This window comes from Tamandua tetradactyla, chromosome 20 (genome assembly GCF_023851605.1).
Source record: "Tamandua tetradactyla isolate mTamTet1 chromosome 20, mTamTet1.pri, whole genome shotgun sequence".
Taxonomy (NCBI): Eukaryota; Metazoa; Chordata; class Mammalia; order Pilosa; family Myrmecophagidae; genus Tamandua; species Tamandua tetradactyla.
This window is the reverse complement of record NC_135346.1, coordinates 60,676,123-60,693,339: the sequence shown is the minus strand read 5'-3', so window position 1 is coordinate 60,693,339 and position 17,217 is coordinate 60,676,123. Positions and strand designations below refer to the sequence as shown.

The following is a 17,217-nucleotide window of genomic DNA, read 5'->3' as shown; positions in this document are numbered from 1 at the left end:
AGTGAACCACTAGGAAAACTTTTGCTTCCTCTCCTTGTGACCCTGTGCTCTGCTGGTCGACAGGTTTTAGTTCCAAAACGGAGAGTGCTTCCTCCAGGAGAAACAACAATGATTTCACTGACCTGGAAGTTAAGACTGCCACCTAGTCACTTTGAGCTACCTATGCCACTGGATCAACAAGCCAAGAAGGGGATTACATTATTGCATGGGGGTGATTGACCCTGACTATCAGAAGAAGTAGGACTGCAACTACATAATGGAGGTAAAGAAGAGTTTTCTTAGAATATAGGAGATCCCCTAGGGCATCTATTAGTACTACCATGACCTGTGATTAAAATCAATGGAAAACCACAACAACTCAATCCAGGCAGGACTACCAATGGCTCTGAAACTTCAGGAATGAAGGTTTGAGTCATCCCACAAGGCAAAGAACCACAGCCAGCTGAAGTGCTTGCTGAGGGTAAAAGAAACATGGAATAGGTAGTGGAAGAAGGTCGTGGTAAATATGAACTTCGACCACGTGATCAGTTACAAAAATGAGGACTGTAATGCTGTTTTGTTCATGTTATACTATTTAAGTTGTAAAATATCAAGTTTAAGAATGAATGTTGCCCAAGGATTTGCACTCTATTCTGGAGAGATTTAATGTGCTTCCTGTTATATGCAGGACAATTGTGTATTGTTAGGTAAAAAGAAAAATGTGTGTTTTATTGCTTTTATTTGGAAATTGGGTATGGTTTAAGGTGATGTATATACCTGCCAAGTTAACAAGGGGTGGACTGTCATGGTCAGGTTCATGTGTCAACTTGGCCAAGTGGTGGTGCCTGTTTGTCTGGTTGGCAAGGGCTGGCCTGTCTGTTGCAAGGATGACATTTCATAGAATTAGATCACGGTCATGTCAGCTGCATCCACAGCTGATTCCATTTGTAATCAACCAAATGGGAGTGTCTTCTGCAATGAGTGATGCTTAATCTAATCACAGAAAGCCTTTTATGGGGAATTCTGAAGAGACAGGCTCTATTCCCGCTTTGGCTGGCAAGCTTCTCCTGTGCTGAAAATGGCAGAAACTGTTCCTGTGAGATGGAAAGATGGAAGAAGACAGTTGGGAATGGTGGGATGGGAGTAAGAACACATCCACTTCATTGAAGCCTCCCAGGGACTGGACTGCTTAGATAAAAGCTTCTGAAGGTGGGTAACTCTGAACCCTGTGGGGCCCTGTGGTTCTGAGGAGCTGAGTCCATCAGGTTGGCACAACTGGAGCCCCATTCTCATTTCCAAGGGCAACTTGCCCCCTTTAAGATTTTATTTGAATGGGGTGTGTTGGTGTGAAGTAAACATTTGAACAGGCTCCCATTTGGCACATCTCTGCAACTAACAGGTAAGGAAAGCAATTCTGAGGGAGAACAGATGACCCCAGGTTACAGGGAGACCTAGAACTCCAACCGTGCCTTGTTCCTTCCCAGGACCCACTGTTGCCCAGCAGGGCCCAGGCTCACTGAATGGCCATGGCCAACCCCTGAGTGGTCCCTGGTCCACCCTAGTGCTCTCTGGAGAATTACTACTTTCCGGATGTTCTTCTGATGATGAAGAGCAGAGAGGATGTCATAGAGTGAGAAGTTCTTGAGGACCCAGCACTCATGGGGTGGGCAGAAAGAATGAACCCTGTTTTGGGATAGGGAGCCCATTTGCTCCAGCTTCAGTTCATTTCAGCTGATATTTCCCACCCTGGATCACACAGATGCCCAGGAAGACCCTGGTCATCTTGCAGTGGGCACAGTCAGTGACACTTGTAGGAGGAAGATTTTCCTCAATTTAAGAAGTGGTTATTGTCGGGAAGTGCACATCTGACTTCAGCACATGCAAGGGAAGGCAGTGCTGCAGGACAAGGAGAGTCTCCAGTCCCAGGAGGTGATAAGAGTGAAGAGGAATTTCCAGGACTCTGATAGGTCCCTACAGTGTAACCTGGTCACCTAGGTCCAGTGCTCAACCACTCTGGCCCTGTTCAGGGCACTTGTGCGCTGATAGGAAGCCAGGCTTATTCATCTCTTCTCAAACCACCCACACAGAAGTTGGGCTGGATGTGCTGAGGATAATAGAACCTCTCATTATTCATCTTTCAGAGAAGCAGAACACAAAAACATTAACAGATAATGTGAGGACCAGTCGAGCCAGGACTTGTGTCAAGGGGAACAAGAAATGTATACCTTGGGACCTGTTTGTTACCAAAACAGCACAGAAGAAGAGCACCAGCACACAACCCACTATTTGTGAGCAGGAGATGAGAGAAGAGATTAATGGAAACTGAGCCATTACCGGGGACATCCTGAAAGTGAACCTGTCTCCAGGAGGAACTAGAAATAACAACTTGCCTGTCACCTATGGAACCAAAGAACTGTGACCATCCACACTTCCTGTTTCACATTCCCTGAATACAGCAAATATCAGTGATGGGTTTAGAGAATATTACATCACTTACAGCATTTTCCACCTGAACTAACTTTATTAAATTTGATACACATCTGACCAAAAAGGACCACTTCTCATCCCCTACCCAGGAGATCATTTCCATCTGAGAAAACTTTGAATCCCTTTCCAGACCACACCATACTTTCTAGAACTTCTGAGTCATGGTACAGGCATGAGATAATGTCCCTGTGGGTCAATTTGGTACAGTCAGGGGAAAACCTACTCTGTAATGCCAACATGAAAGGTCTGGGAAATGAAGAGTTTGATTCTACTACTCCTGCTTTCTGCATAGGTGCTTCTCCTTTCTATGAACAACAACAAGGTCACACTTTCTTTTTTGAGGTTGAGTGTTTTGAACCAAACTCAGTGCCAAGAATAGCCTCCCAGAGACCCCAAAGTCAGTCTCTAGGTGGGGTATGTTTTCACCAGAAGATGGGATATCTAAAACTGCTCTCTTTGGAAATTTGCCAGCAGGATGTGGAGTATGATTGAAGACCTCTGTCCTTAGAAGATATATTCTGAGATGGATGCTTGGCCCCTTGAACTCTGGTGAGGAGATGGCTTGAGGCAGGGAGAAGTTCCTTGAAATCTCCTCATGGCAGTAGACAAGACTCAGGTTCCAAGAGGAAGGCAAGGCTTGGTAGCTCTCATCCGTATCTCCACTGAACCTGTCTACTGGTCTGGCTGTTTCACTTGCAGATATGTTTCTTACTGAGCTTCCTCATCCCTGTTTCCCATTCTAGGGGAACTGGAAGGAGACATGAGTTGTGTGGTTATAAGGATGTTCTGTGTCCTTGGAGACACAGCAAGATCTCCAGGGTTTCTCAAGCGGTTGTCTGCTCTGCTCTCACAGTGTGGGGCATTAGCACTAATTTCATCCCCTAGAAGGATGTCATGGTCATCTCTGCAGGCCACTCTATGGCTCTTCTCACACGTTGAAGTCATTGAGCCCAATGAATACATCATAACTTCGGAGGACTTTCACACCCTTTCCATCTTTTGAGGCCAGGGGACATTTCTCAATCAGCTGTGAGGAAGGAAAATGGGCAATTAGTAGCTCTTAATAACTTTGTATGATAAGGATGCTGTATGATGTTCGAGTTGATTGCAGTTGGTACTAGGCAGCTATTTCAAGTGCAGATACTATAGCTCATTATGCCCATCTTCCTGTGCATTATTTCCAAACTTTCAGCCCTTATTACTCTGTCCTTACATTTCTCCATTTTCTCCTGCCTACAGGTTCACCAATTTGTCCCCACAGCTGCTCCATTTTTCTAAAGGAGCTACAAAATCCAAGACAATGTAGTTAGAGACAATATCATTTGGATTTTGTTTTTGATGTGGGCAGGCACCAGGAATCAAACCCAGGTCTCTGGCATGGCAGGCAAGAATTCAGCCGCTGAGCCACCGTTACCCACCCTCATTTGGAGTTTATGTTGTGATGTTCCTTTCAACCCTAGGTTTACCTGTGTGACAGTGAGTCCTTCCTCTTTTTTGCAGCTCTTCTATTAGGGCCAAGAAATCTATATGTGCCACATGGGAAAACAATTTTTCTAGGAATCCAGGGTTACTGACAGTCTGCATTTGGAAAAAGGAGTGAGCATCCTTATTAAGTGTAAATTTCAATCTACAAGCCAAGAGTACAAGCCTTGAAACTTCACCATAATCTGCACTCTGGTTGTTTTTAACCATCACCACCACCACCTATATATCCTCACATACATACAAAAAAGCATGCATATGCACACACACTCTGCTCAGGAGCCAAAGAATAGACCTTAGTACAAATGGCCTGTGGCAGAAGCACAGAACGTAACTTACTGCCAGTGACAAGACTTGCTAATCTGCTAGCCACCAAACCCACAGACCCAGAACACCTTGATGACAAAATCTTTCTTTGCACCCACCTTTTCAAAGTAGCTCAGGAGTTCTGGGTCTGGATACATTCCACGCTCTTCCTGCTCCTGCTCATGGTCTTCCTCTGCCCATTCCCGTCTGTCTTTCCAGAGACTGAGGACAAAGGGCCTCCAACCAGTCGTGATGACTTTGTACTCTCTTCTGGCTTCAAGTGGAATCTCCTTGGGTGCCTTCATCTTCAGACTCTGCCAGTGTTTGTTTTGCCATTTTGGGGGGACACTGCACCTTGGGGTTGCCTTCTTTGGAATGGACACAGAAGGTAGGTTGAAAATCAGGTAGAGAAATTTGCATGAGTTTTCAGCTCTTATATTTCAACACATGCTCAAAATACCAATATTTTAGGGACAGCAACAGGCTCTGTAAAGGGTTAGATTACATAAAGCTGCATGAAACATGAGTGAAGATGTCAGTGATGAAATATCTTGGAGAGAGTCACTGTTCAAGGAAAGGTGAGCCCTTCAATATTTTAAGATATCATAAGTATAATATATGTCCCCCCAATTGACAGTCCAGGTGAGAGATTAGTTATGATCATTGCCAAAATTGATAACTCCATGAGAAAGTGTTGCTGAGAACCAAGATTCTTGTGGGTTTTTCTTGAAACCCAAATGTTTGAAATGTGAAATTCCTCTTCTTGAAGGGAATGTAGCACATGTGAATGCTAACATCCTGTAACCCCATTTGACCCTTGTTTTCTGCTGGAATGTGGTGAGCCATACCTGGCTGCTGGCTTCCCACAGAGTGAGAGGCACTTAAAGATCAAGCCTTAGAGGTATGCAAATGGCAGGCAATAGGAAAGGTTTCTCTCCTCCAACATCTCCATCTGTCTTTCTTCCTCAATCTCAAACTCCATGAATCTAGCATTGGAGGAAGGTAAAAATATTGCTAAGAAATCTTAGTCCACTGGAGCTGAGAATGAGAGATCAGCAAAAATTAAAAAGTCAATGAGCTTTCTTTTATGGATTATCATGGTTCTCGTTAAAACGTTTCTTAAGAAAGGCTATTCTCTCAGGTGAACAGCCACAATTCTGGGTAACCTAGTGAGGTCATTCTATCATCCTTTCACCTACGGTACCACCCACTAAAACTTAAAAAGGATGTGAAGAAAATGAGCCATCCATGGTATGGTGGATTCTCAAGATGGATTCACAGCTTCAAGTATTTCCACTACACCTTCCTCTGCTAGGACCTAGTGGGACAAAACAATGTTTGTATAGATTGATGAATTCAATATGGCCAATGGACCCTACCTCAAACACTGCTGTCATAACCTAAATATGAAGAGCTAACATTCAAAAGCTTGTTCTGGATGCAGTGATCAGTGCCTAGATCTAGGAATCCTAGCCTGGGCCTTAGAGATTTGGAACAGTAGACGTAGCAAGGACATGTGAAGATCTTGTGAAGAAAGTGGATGCAAGCATTGAGGAAAGGGTTTAGTTTTCACTTACAATGTACATGTTTCCTATTGGAATGATGGAAATGTTTTGGTAATGGATGGTGTTAATGAGGTGGTTCATATCTGTTTGCCATGGCTTTGTGTTTAGCCAAGGGATTAACGGGCAGACATGGAGGTAAGGGCTGAAGAACCCATGCAGAGGATGTCTGAGGCCCTGGCTTTCGCCAATGAAACTCTTCCAACTCTGCCTCCTTTGGAATAATAGGAAATTATTTCTGGTCATGATTTCCTAAGGAGTGGTGGACTCTTAAGATCTATTCAACTAGCCTCCAAATCCGTATCCACCAAGAGAGATATGGATCTGATGGTAGAGCAAGGCACTGACTGAAAAGACCCTAAAACTTGGAATTTAATCCAAATACAATCTGCAGGCATTATCCCAAGCCTACCCTGAGACTTCAATGTCGTGGTATCTGCAGACCATTATCAGAGAGGGTTTGAGCATGCTAAGAAATGGAGAAGAGGACACTGTCCACAGTAAACATGAATGGGGAAACTACTGCAGAGCAGAGTTGCACCTTCAGTATCCTGGGAATCTTGACAGAACCCTGTCCCCTGAATGTCTCCTCTAATGACCACCAAAATTGCTTGACAGCAACCTGTGTCATCATTCTCCATCACACACCACCACCCAGCTCCTGCACAATAATGAGAATCTTTGGACTCACTTTCTTGCCATCTCAGATTAGATCATCCTGTTAAAGTAGCTTGCGTGACCCCATTTCTGCATGGAAGTATGCAGTCCCTCCACTAGGGTCATGGTGGGCTTCCACTGGGCTAGAGATCAAAGCACTGGGCTAAAATCCTCCATGTCATTAATATTCTACCTGAACTTCCTCCTTTCCCTGCCCAGACCCTACACACATCGCCTGCCACTCTCATATATGCTCTGCCATCTGCCGCTTCATGTCTTTCCAATGTTCACTCATGGATTTTCAATACTTCTACCTCACATTATCCCTGTCAGAGATCAAATACAAATGCCAAATGTGAGGATTCATTTTGGGAAAGCTGTGCTCAAGGAAAAGATTTGTTTTAGACTCTGATTTATCCTGGAGCCTTCACTAACTTTTGGATGGAATGAGCCAGAAGTGTACATTAAAAGTAGGTTCCTGGAGTCCCATTTTCAAAGTTCCAAGGGAGAGCAATTTAAGAATGTTCAAGATGATTCTGAGGTGGATGTCCTGCACTTTCAGAAATACAGACTCAGAGCCTCATGTGTGAAGAGCTGGATTACATGGTCCAAATCCAAGCTGATCAGAGCCATGTCAATGGAGAAAGTCCTTAGCTGGCTCAAGATCTAGAAGATTATGCAACCTCACTGCATTTGAGAGTCTGCTCCAAGAGGGACCTCAGAGCAATTCAAGAATGTGGGGAATCATTAACACTGTTCAGAAATGGCTTTTATAGGGACTCGATTAAATTATTTCCTTGAGCAAGTTGTTCTTTCAGGAGTTTAAACATTGGGGAGCACATGTAAAAGGAAAACACCATCTTGTAGAATTGGTATGTGCTGAGTGTGGTTGACACACAATTACTGTGTGCAGAACAGAGAGATTTGATCAATCGAGGGGGAAAAAGAGAAAATTCTGTATCCACTAGTGCCTCAACCTTATGTTAAAGAGCCTGTGACCCAGGACTCCTTGTTCTCAGTTTTTAGTATAGTATCTGTTTTTTGTGAGCTCCATTGTCTTTCTTCCTTATCCTCTCAAAATTTTCAAAATGAAAATGATAATACACTTACTAAAAATTACAAGACTAATAATAAGATAACCAGTAAATGTCTTATAATGAACCATACCATGTGTAGTCCATCAATCAAGGAATTAATATATTAACTGATGGAATAGTCTCAACTATACTGTGAAATAAATATAATGGTCCCCTGATGGATGAGGTTACTGTGTTGAGATATCCTCTCCAGGATTACAAACTGAGTGAGGAGGAGTCCATGCACTCAATGACTGTACATGTTCTACCACCTCCTCTAGCTTATTGGAAAACTTCAGAACAGTGAGAGTAGGGGCAACGATGAAGGTCTCTGCTGGGTCCTTGTACCCTTCAGCACTAGTGTCTTTGACTCAACCTGGACAACACATGCTCAAGTCTTGTGCTGGGAGGTAAAGTACAATGGGAGGAGTTGGACATTTATAATCAGAAATCTGAATTCAAACCATGTCTTCTCAATGTATCATGGGAAACCTGCTGATTTTTGTATCATGAAAATGAGCATTAGGATAATGAAAAAATTCTAAAGATTGGCTGTACACTTTAAGGGTGGGCTGAGGATCAGTCCAAATGTGGGAACTGAAAATATGTTATAAACTGGGTTTCCTATGTAAGGTATTAAGAATACATCTCTCTCAGTAATTCCCTTTTCTGACATGAACTTCCTTCAATTGTTCCCTAATAGTCTAATCTCAGTGATCCATCCCCTAGCCCTTTATATCAAAATACTCTAAACAATCAATATGCCCCTAAGTGGAATACACTCACATGGGAAAGTTTGGAAAAGCATCAGCATCAGGACTTAGGTGGAAGTGCATCTGGGCCAGGGACTTGCTTTGCTGTCAATGTTGGAAGTTGTGGTAAACACTCTAGTGACTGCAGGAGTCATCCTCTGAGGGCTTCATGTGGGTGGATGCAAGGCCTCCTTCCCTGGAGGGCCCCTGTGGCAGGGATGAAGCATTCCCTCTAGGAACAATGGAGGACCCCGTGATACCCGGTTATTAATGATGGTGATCTGTGGGTGGTGAGATAAGATGTCATTTGACTTAAATATTTTTCTCTGAGTTTTCCTTGCCAGTACAAGAGACCTATACTGCTTGGCAGCTGTGACTCTCTCTCCAGAACTTAGAATGGTGCCTAACAAAGCAGACAGCCATCACCACTAGTTAAACAAATGGCTGTGTTGCTTTTTAACCAAGGACAAGCCTGAATGTGTCTAAAAGCAATAAAAGGCCATTATGAGGGGAAGACATTATAAAATCAGCTGCAAGTGAAACAGATTCCCTTGCCTTCTCCCAAGCCCAGGAAAGACGTTAGTCTTGGCACTTCTGTTTCCCATGGATTGATGGGGACATATTTCATTTTGCAAATGGTTTCTATTTGTGAATAACATCCCAGGAGAGCTGTTCCACATCAGTGCTAATGTGGCCTGCTGGAACCATGGTTGGTGCTCATGAGGCTGCAGTGGAAAGGTCTCCTTGTATGAGGAGAAGCCTACTTTGTGTCTGGAGACTCATGTAGCTGTCAGAATGAGGGAGTAACCTTCAACTGATCGGGCTCTTCACTTTACAGGGGTTATACAGGAGTTACTGCTCAAAGTATTTGTATAGGCAGGAGGCTTGAGCAGGTTCCTGGTGCTCAGTGCTGTGCCAGGTCTTAACATTTTAGTCCCTGATCATAGCACAGCCTGAGGAGGGTAATCAGGGAGATCAGCACAGAACTGTAAACTAGCAACTTATTAAATTCCCCTTTTTGAAAGCCATTCCAATTCTGGTATATTGCATCTGGCAGCTAAGAAACTAGAACAAATTTTGGTACTGAGAGTGGGATGCTGCTGCAGTTTGCAGATACCGAACATGTTGGAACAGACTTTTTAAATGGATAAGGGGAAGAATCTAGAGAAGTTGTGAGAAGTCTGATAGAGAAGTCCTAGAATGCTTTGAAGAGACTGTTGGTAGAAACATGGACTCTAAAGATACCTCAGAGCAGGCTCTACCCAGACATGAGGGGTGTGCCTTTGCAGACTGAAGGAATGTAATCCTTGTTTTAAAACAGCAGATAACTTGGCAAAATTGACTTGTGGCTTTGGCTGGAAGGCAGATTTTAAAAGCCATAAATTTGGATATTTAGCAGAAGAGACTTCCAAATTAAATGTGGAAAGTGCAGCCTGATTTCTCCTCACAGCTTGTAGTGAAATGCAACAGAAAAGAGATAAGTTGAGAATTGAAGTTTTGGGTACAAAGAAACCAGAAGTTGATATTCTTGTGAATTGTGGGTTCCCTGGAAGGGAGACCCCAGAGAATAGCGCCCACCATGAGGATGTGAACAAATGTGGAACCAGTCAGGCATTTCAGAGAAAGCCAGGATGAGACATGGAGTTATCCAGGAAGGTCTTGTGGAAATTCCTTGTCTGATGGGCATGATCCAAGGCTACTGTAGAGAAAACCAACAAGAGTGCTGTGGGACCCTGTATAAACAGAGCTGCTACCAGTCTGAACTGGGGGCTCAGAGAATGGACACATTGGATGAAAAATAACTTCAGAGGCAAAACCATGGAGCCAGGGTCTGAAGTCAAGAAGCCTCAGGCCAGGAGGGTGGATCTACCCAAGCACGTGGAGAGGGTGAGTTTGCTTCAATGGCAGAGGATGGGCCTTCCACCTCATTGCAGTGGAAGAGTCCTGCTGCTCAAGCCTTGTAGAGGGTGAAGCACATTTCTTAGGGTTGGGAGAGAGCCTGGCTGCCACAAAATGGAGGGGTTGAGCATGTGCCCAGAAATGACAGAGAGCCCAGGTGCATCCCCAATCTCTGGAGAGGGTGGAGCTGAGAAAAAGTTGGGTCTTCCCAAAGTCCCCCGAGTTTACATTCGGAGAGAGGCAGGCCTCTGCCTAGGACTTTGGCAAGGGTGGGACAGCTGCTTTCTAAAGCCCTGAAGGTAAATGACTCTCAAGCTTTGAAATCTAATGGTCTTTACCCTGCAGGTTTTTGAAACTGTAGGGGTCCAGGGAACCCTGTTTTCCTTCCTTCCTATGGAAATGTGTATATGCATCCTATGAATTTTCCTCCTTTGTTTGTTGGCAGCAAATAAGTTGTTTTGAGTTTTTATAGGTCCAGAGCCAGAGGAGAACTTTGCCTGAGAACAGACCATGCCTATAACTAACTTTGATAGAAGTTTGTAGTGTTTCTAACTTTGTATTTCATTTGTATTCCTACCGAAATCGTGTAAGGATTTTTGATATTCTGCTGGAATGAATGTATTTTGTGTATTGAAAAAATATGTTCACTAGGGTCCAGAGAATGGAATGTGCTAGTTTGAAAGATGTATCTACCCTAGAAAAGCCATGTTTAATCCTAATCCCTTTTTGTAAAGACAGCTGTTTCCTCTAATCCCTGCTTAGTATTGCATATTTGAGACTGTAATTAGTTCATCTCTCTGGAGATGTGGTTCAATCAAAAGTGGTTAAACTGGATTAATTGGAGATATTTTCCACCCATTTGGGTGGGTCTTGATTAGTTTACTGGAACCCAATAAAAGAGGAAACATTTTGGAGAATGAGAACAATTCAGAGAGAGCAGAGAATGCTGCAGCAGCACAAAGCAGAGAGTCTACCAGCCAACAACCTTTGGAGACAAAGAAGGAAAATGCCTCCCAGGGAGCTTTATGAAACAGGAAGCCAGGAGAGAAAGCTAGCAGATGATGCCATGTTCACCATGTACCCTTCTAGCTGAGAGAGAAGCCCTGAACTTCATCAGCCTTCTTGAACCAAGGTATCTTTCTCTGGATGCCTTTGATTGGACTTTTCTCTAGATTTGTTTTAATTGGGACATTTTCTCAGCCTTAGAACTGTAAACTAGCAACTTGTTAAATTCCCCTTTGAAAAATCATTCCATTTCTGGTGTATTGCATTCCAGCAGCTAGCAAACCAGAACAGTGGGTGAAACTGTTCTTTGCTCTACTGGCAAGTATAATGTAAGTACTACTTTAGTGTAATAAATTGCAAATATTAGCGTTTTATTACTATTTGTATAAGTCAAGGTGTATGATATTTTCCCCTCAACTTCCCTCTAGACCTACCTGGAAATATTCCTCATTAAATTTCTTAATTTATTTGTCACCTATGTATTTCAGGTGTTAGTTCTTCCTTGCTAGACTTGTGCAGCAGGTTCCTGTCTTATTTTTATCCAGAAGGTATTATACAGAATACGGATAATATAATACTCCAAAGAACTTCTCTATAGTTTCAGTATTCATACAATGTCAGATAGTGTCTATACTCTTTAGTCTGCATGACAGGATATTCTAGAATCGTGAGTTACATTTCTCAGCTCTTGTCTTAACCCACCTTGCCACCTTGAGATCCAACAAACTTAGTCTAAAAATGACTGTTGTAACCAAATACGACATGCCTTATTCATCTCCTCACTTTGGCTCACAGTTGTTTTTTTGTCTTTCTGAGGGTGCTTTGCCCTACCTACAAGTATCAACATGCTTTATTTCTTCCAAACATCCAACCAACATGCCACTTTCTCCATCTTGCAAAATGCTTCCATGAATGCTATTCTTATATGGGCAGCATTATATACAACATAAATTTCATTCTGCTTTTAAAAACAATTTGCATAGAGAATCCTGGAATGACTTTGGAAATACAGTAGTTTTCTTTTAAAAATGGGTGATGTGTGTATCTTTGTGCATGTCTCTTGAAAGTAAAATGAATGTGTTTACCTATAGCAGGGGTTCTAGAATTGAAAGGAGATTTTGTTTTTATTGTATTATTCCTTTAACCCCTTGAAAGTGTTTACCATGTATTGTGTTCATTTTTCATTTATGCTAACTTATGAAGGTTCTCCAATCCCAAAATAATAATAATTATAATCATAATTATTTAACAATAATTATAATACTAGTATATAATCTTTATTATGAATGAATATTTTGATAAAATTAAATATAAAGACAGATATTAGATGACCAATCTTTAATCAAGCACCGAGACATTTTCAATGATCTCTAATACCTTTTCTATATTCACTAGAAGTCCTTTCCCCCAAAACTGGTGTCAAATTGCACACAGATATACTTAGTTGAATAACACACAATACAGGTATTTAGATAATGCAATTTAATAACAAGGAGTTTCATGCCATCTATTTTTCATCCTTTTGATTGCTTCCATTTTAATATTTTGAATAATGCTTCAATTTTTATACCTTTAATTAAATATTTGGTTGTATGCTGTATTGTCCTTTAAAACTATATTTATGTTATATTTATGTTAGCAGACAACAACTTTGCTTTGCTTTTTGGGTACTGTTTTAGTTGGTTTTCTATTTCCTGGAATATCTGTCTGACATTAGGTTACTGAATGAAGACATCTGTAAAGATTTCAGCGTATCTTCTCAAACAGGTAAAGGTCCAAATTGCCCTGTGACTTTTGAGGAAAGAGATTGAGGAAGTTTGACTGAGGAAGCCAATGGGGAAGAAGATTGTCATTTGGAAGATAAGGAGATTTTCGATCTTTAAGAAACTCACCCATCCCATTTACCTGTCACCTTCCCCACTCTTCCAACACTCCTGAGCTCTACCTGGGGAAGAACAAAATATCTTGGTACCATCCTGGATCATCCCCATTTCCTCAACTTATATTGTGTACCTGGTTTTTCTTTTTACCTTTCTTGCTACCATCAAAATCCAAATGATAAATAAATAACTTTTCTAATTTTGATGTTACTTTAAAATTCACTGTTGTATACTTAGCACATAGAACCTCATACTGTCACTATTTGTTCAAAAATAATTTTGTTGGAAGCATGAATTAATGAGTATTTCAAAATACCATGACAGATGATGAACATCTAATATTGGCCACCTACATACAAGAGGATCATCTGAATTTTCAGACTCTATTCCTGACAACATGCCCTTAGATACATATCTCCACTTTTCTACAACTTCAATTCATTGTTCCCTTACCCATCATTTTAAATGGTTAGATTTTTTTGCCTTTATTAAAAATTTTATTTATTTCTGATCTGAGTTTTTTTCACTCAGTCATTAATAAGTATTCTTGATGAATAAAAGATAGATTCTACCTGCTACAGAATAAAGCCTGATAAGAGAAACAAATCATTGCGCTAACACTCATTTAAATGTAGCTGTAATAACGCTTAAAAGTACAATGCACAATGAGACTATGGAACAAGGCATTCATCTCTCATGTGGAGAGTCAGGGAAGATCAGGCTGGGATTTCTGAAGATCACTTTGGCTGTGAAAGGAAGAATGGAGTGGGGGTGGGGAGATTCAAGTAGGAAGTCCTTGACCAAGCAAGACATGATAATCGACTGGACTAGGTGGGGGAAGAAGGAAAGGGGAGATAGATGGATGAAAGTGTATTTTGGATATAAAATATATTGAACCTGGTAACTAGATATGAGGAGAAACGTTTGGGAGAGAATGGAGGGTGATTTCTAGATTTCTGGTATGAGTCAGCAGGGTGAGATATAATATATATATATATATCTTGAGCTCAGAAGAAAACTGATGGTTGTAAATCTGAGAGTCACCAGCCTAGAGAATCTGAAGCCCACAGGTATATGAGATAACGGAAAAACAATGTGAACTGAGAAGAAAATGAGCCTAGTGTCCCCCACACCTAAAGGTGAAATAGGGAAAGAGGAAGCCATGGGGTGACTGAGAAGAAAGTACCAAAGAGGTAAAAAATGGCCAAGGACACTGCAGAAAACTTTTATTTTTTAAAGTAATGCCATGATTTTGAGCATCTCATTGGGTAGGAATTCCTGTGTAATAGATAATATCTGCAAAAACTGAGAGATCTGACTTGCAGATTAACAGCACCTGGTATTTCCTGTGCCATTTTTACAATCTAAAAAAATCAATTTCTCCATCATTTGACAATATTATAAGAAAGTATTAAATAACCATGTGTGTTCTTAGATGTTACAGAGTTACTTCCAACCAGAAACGTAGTTCCATGTATATGGAGTTTTTACATAAAAAGTGTTTTTTTCTTGCTTGAAAATATTGTTATGATTTATATATGACAGTTTGGTATAATGTGGTTCCAGTCATACAGGAGTTCACTGGGAGTGAACACTGCCATCAGTACTGGTTTGGAACTGTCTTTTTTTATTGCTTTTTTTGCTGGAATAATATACAAAGAGAACCTACTCTAAGAAGGCCAATTCATTGTTATTAACAGTTTAGATAGTCTAACTTTAGAAGATCTCAAGTCACTTAAAAAGTTTTGTTTAGCAAACTAGAACAGATTTTGGTACCAAAGGAGTGGGAGGGTGCTGCATTTGCAATTACCAAGCATGTTGAAATGGATTTTTAGAGGGATAAGGGGGGCTATTCTGGAAAAATTGAAGAGCTTTATAGTTCTTAGAAAGTCTAGATTGCTTTGATTGGTGGCTTAGAGAAGGAAGTCAGGGTCCCAAAAGTTGGAAATAGGCAAGACAGTCCATATTGATGGCTTTTGCAACACACATCATCAGTATAGGATTGTCTGAAAGAATTATCCATTCACTTTCCTGAATAAAGCATTCTCTTCAAAACTTTCTTCATAGCCTCCATTATCTGTTTGTTTCTAAGACTATAGATAATAGGATTCAGGAAAGGAGGGACTATAGAATAGAACACAGAGGTGATCATGTCCTGAATTGTGCGTGAGGAGGAGATTGGCTTTATATACACAGCAACACCAGAGCTGAGAAAGACAGACACCACGAGGATGTGAGGGACACAGGTGGAGAAGGCTTTTCCCTGCTCTCCACTGGTTGGAAACTTGAGCACAGTAGAAAATATGTAAACATAAGACCTGATAATAAAGACAAAGCAGCCACCACCAATCACTGCTGTAGAGATAAAAATTGAAATTTCATTGCTGAAGGTGTCAGAGCAGGAGAGCTTCAGTAGAGAGGGGATATCACAAAAGAACTGATGGACCACATTGGACTGACAGAAGTGCAGCCGGAATGTGTTCCCAGTGTGGAACCCAGAGTAGGCCACACCACTGAGCACAGAGAATAGTGTCATCTGGACACAGACCCGACGGTTCATGATCATGGGGTAGTGGAGGGGCTGGCAGATGGCCACATAGCGGTCATGGGCCATGGAGGTGAGGAACAGCACCTCCACAAACCCACAAAAGAAAACCATGAAGATCTGAGTTGCACACCCAGCCCCTGAGATGGTCCTGTTGTCAGTGAGAAAGGTGACACAGGCCTTGGGGACAGTGACAGAAATGTAGCACATGTCTAAGACAGACAGATTCCTGAGGAAGAAGTACATGGGGGTGTGAAGATTCTTGTTGAAGGTCGTTATGGTGACAATGAGAAGGTTTCCCATCAGGGTTGCCAAGTACATCAGCAGGAAGAGCATGGCATGCAAGATTCTGTACTCCCACACATCAGAAAATCGTGTAAGCAGGAATCCATTCTCCATTGTAGAGTTGAACATCTTTAGGTAATTTGCCTTGAATATGGGCAAAGCACATAATCCTTAAACAATATGGAGAATCAACATGAGGAAGGAAATTAGCCCAAATACATTCATGAACACATATTTATACAAATTTATTCTTTGTAGTTCCCATGAACTATTAGGAAATAGCATAGTGATCCTAGTGATGCCTTGTGGTCCTTTAGTTTCCCTGCTTGCATGTCTTGTTTACAGTGTAAGGGTAGCAAATTAAATTTAATCCTTTAAAACCTGTGCCCATATTTGGTTAAATTTTAATCAAGAACCACCTATACATCATTGTAATTGTAGGTCAAAGTTTTCCTGTGAGAATATTTGAGTTGATAAATAGGAAAATTGATGGTATAGAGGGGCTCTTTGGCCATATTCTATAAATATCAACACATCATTGGATGATGACCAAACACAATCTGAATAAATGTAGGGGGCTACTACTGTATCAGAACCTTTAAAACTTTATGTATGGTGGAAATCTTTTATTTGCCCACTAGCAATAAAATTATTTTTATTTCTGTTTCTACTGTATGACTTGATATTGATTTCATTTGGAAATTCATCCTCAAAATCTCTCTGTCTGATGACCACCTCCTTATTGGCTACATATGTCTCCTCCTCATATGTACTGATTTTAAACTTTCTCTTAATGTTTGATTATTTAACCTTCCTCCTTATCTCTCTCTCTCTCTGCCTCTATTCATGCTCTCTTTCTCTCCCTCCTTACGTAAATTGCTTATTAGTTCTTTGCATTTTATTTTTTTTCTTTCTTAGCCTAAATACCATAAGCAACAGATTGGATAATATGCACAACTTTTTTAATCACCTAGAATGTCATGTGTAGTCTATACTACTCACATTGTGCAAACCTTCTCATTATAACTCTACAAATTGTGAAGTAACATAGGCAATATTAAAATGGAAAAAAAAACATATGAATGAAAAGTCCAAAGTCTTGTTATTTCAAATAAATATAAATGAAAGAGCAGCCATTCAAACACAGTTTTGTCTACTCAGAAAATCCATTTCCACATTTTCTATTTTTTCCACAAAATTCCTGATCCTACTGTGTTTGATTGTGTTCCACTTCAACAATCCCCGCTTCTTATAAAATCTGAGCACTTCCTTTTACAGGTCCATCCCAGGCTGCCAACTAGT

General features: G+C 41.1%; 1 protein-coding gene and 1 long non-coding RNA gene across 5 annotated transcripts in view; both read right to left on the bottom strand.

Moving 5' to 3' along the window:
• Nucleotides 1-1,091: 1,091 nt before the first annotated feature.
• LOC143664219 (uncharacterized) overlaps nucleotides 1,092-17,217 on the bottom strand; it is an 80,375-nt gene continuing 64,249 nt past the window's right edge. For all 4 annotated transcript variants that reach the window (XR_013166375.1, XR_013166376.1, XR_013166377.1 and 1 more), the window contains 3 exons: nucleotides 4,374-4,622; nucleotides 3,933-4,093; nucleotides 1,092-3,493 (listed from right to left, as the gene is read on the bottom strand). This is a non-coding gene — a long non-coding RNA (uncharacterized LOC143664219). The remainder of the gene's footprint in view (nucleotides 3,494-3,932; nucleotides 4,094-4,373; nucleotides 4,623-17,217) is intronic.
• On the bottom strand, nucleotides 14,875-16,081 carry LOC143664641 (olfactory receptor 14C36-like). Its single transcript, XM_077138112.1, has one exon. It carries the CDS (start codon nucleotides 16,042-16,044, stop codon nucleotides 15,109-15,111), a length of 936 nt encoding a protein of 311 aa, XP_076994227.1. The 5' UTR covers nucleotides 16,045-16,081; the 3' UTR covers nucleotides 14,875-15,108.

Excerpts from the sequence above, each read along its gene's own strand:
- LOC143664641 (XM_077138112.1), bottom strand. The coding sequence starts at position 16,044 with ATGTTCAACTCTACAATGGAGAATGGATTCCTGCTTACACGATTTTCT.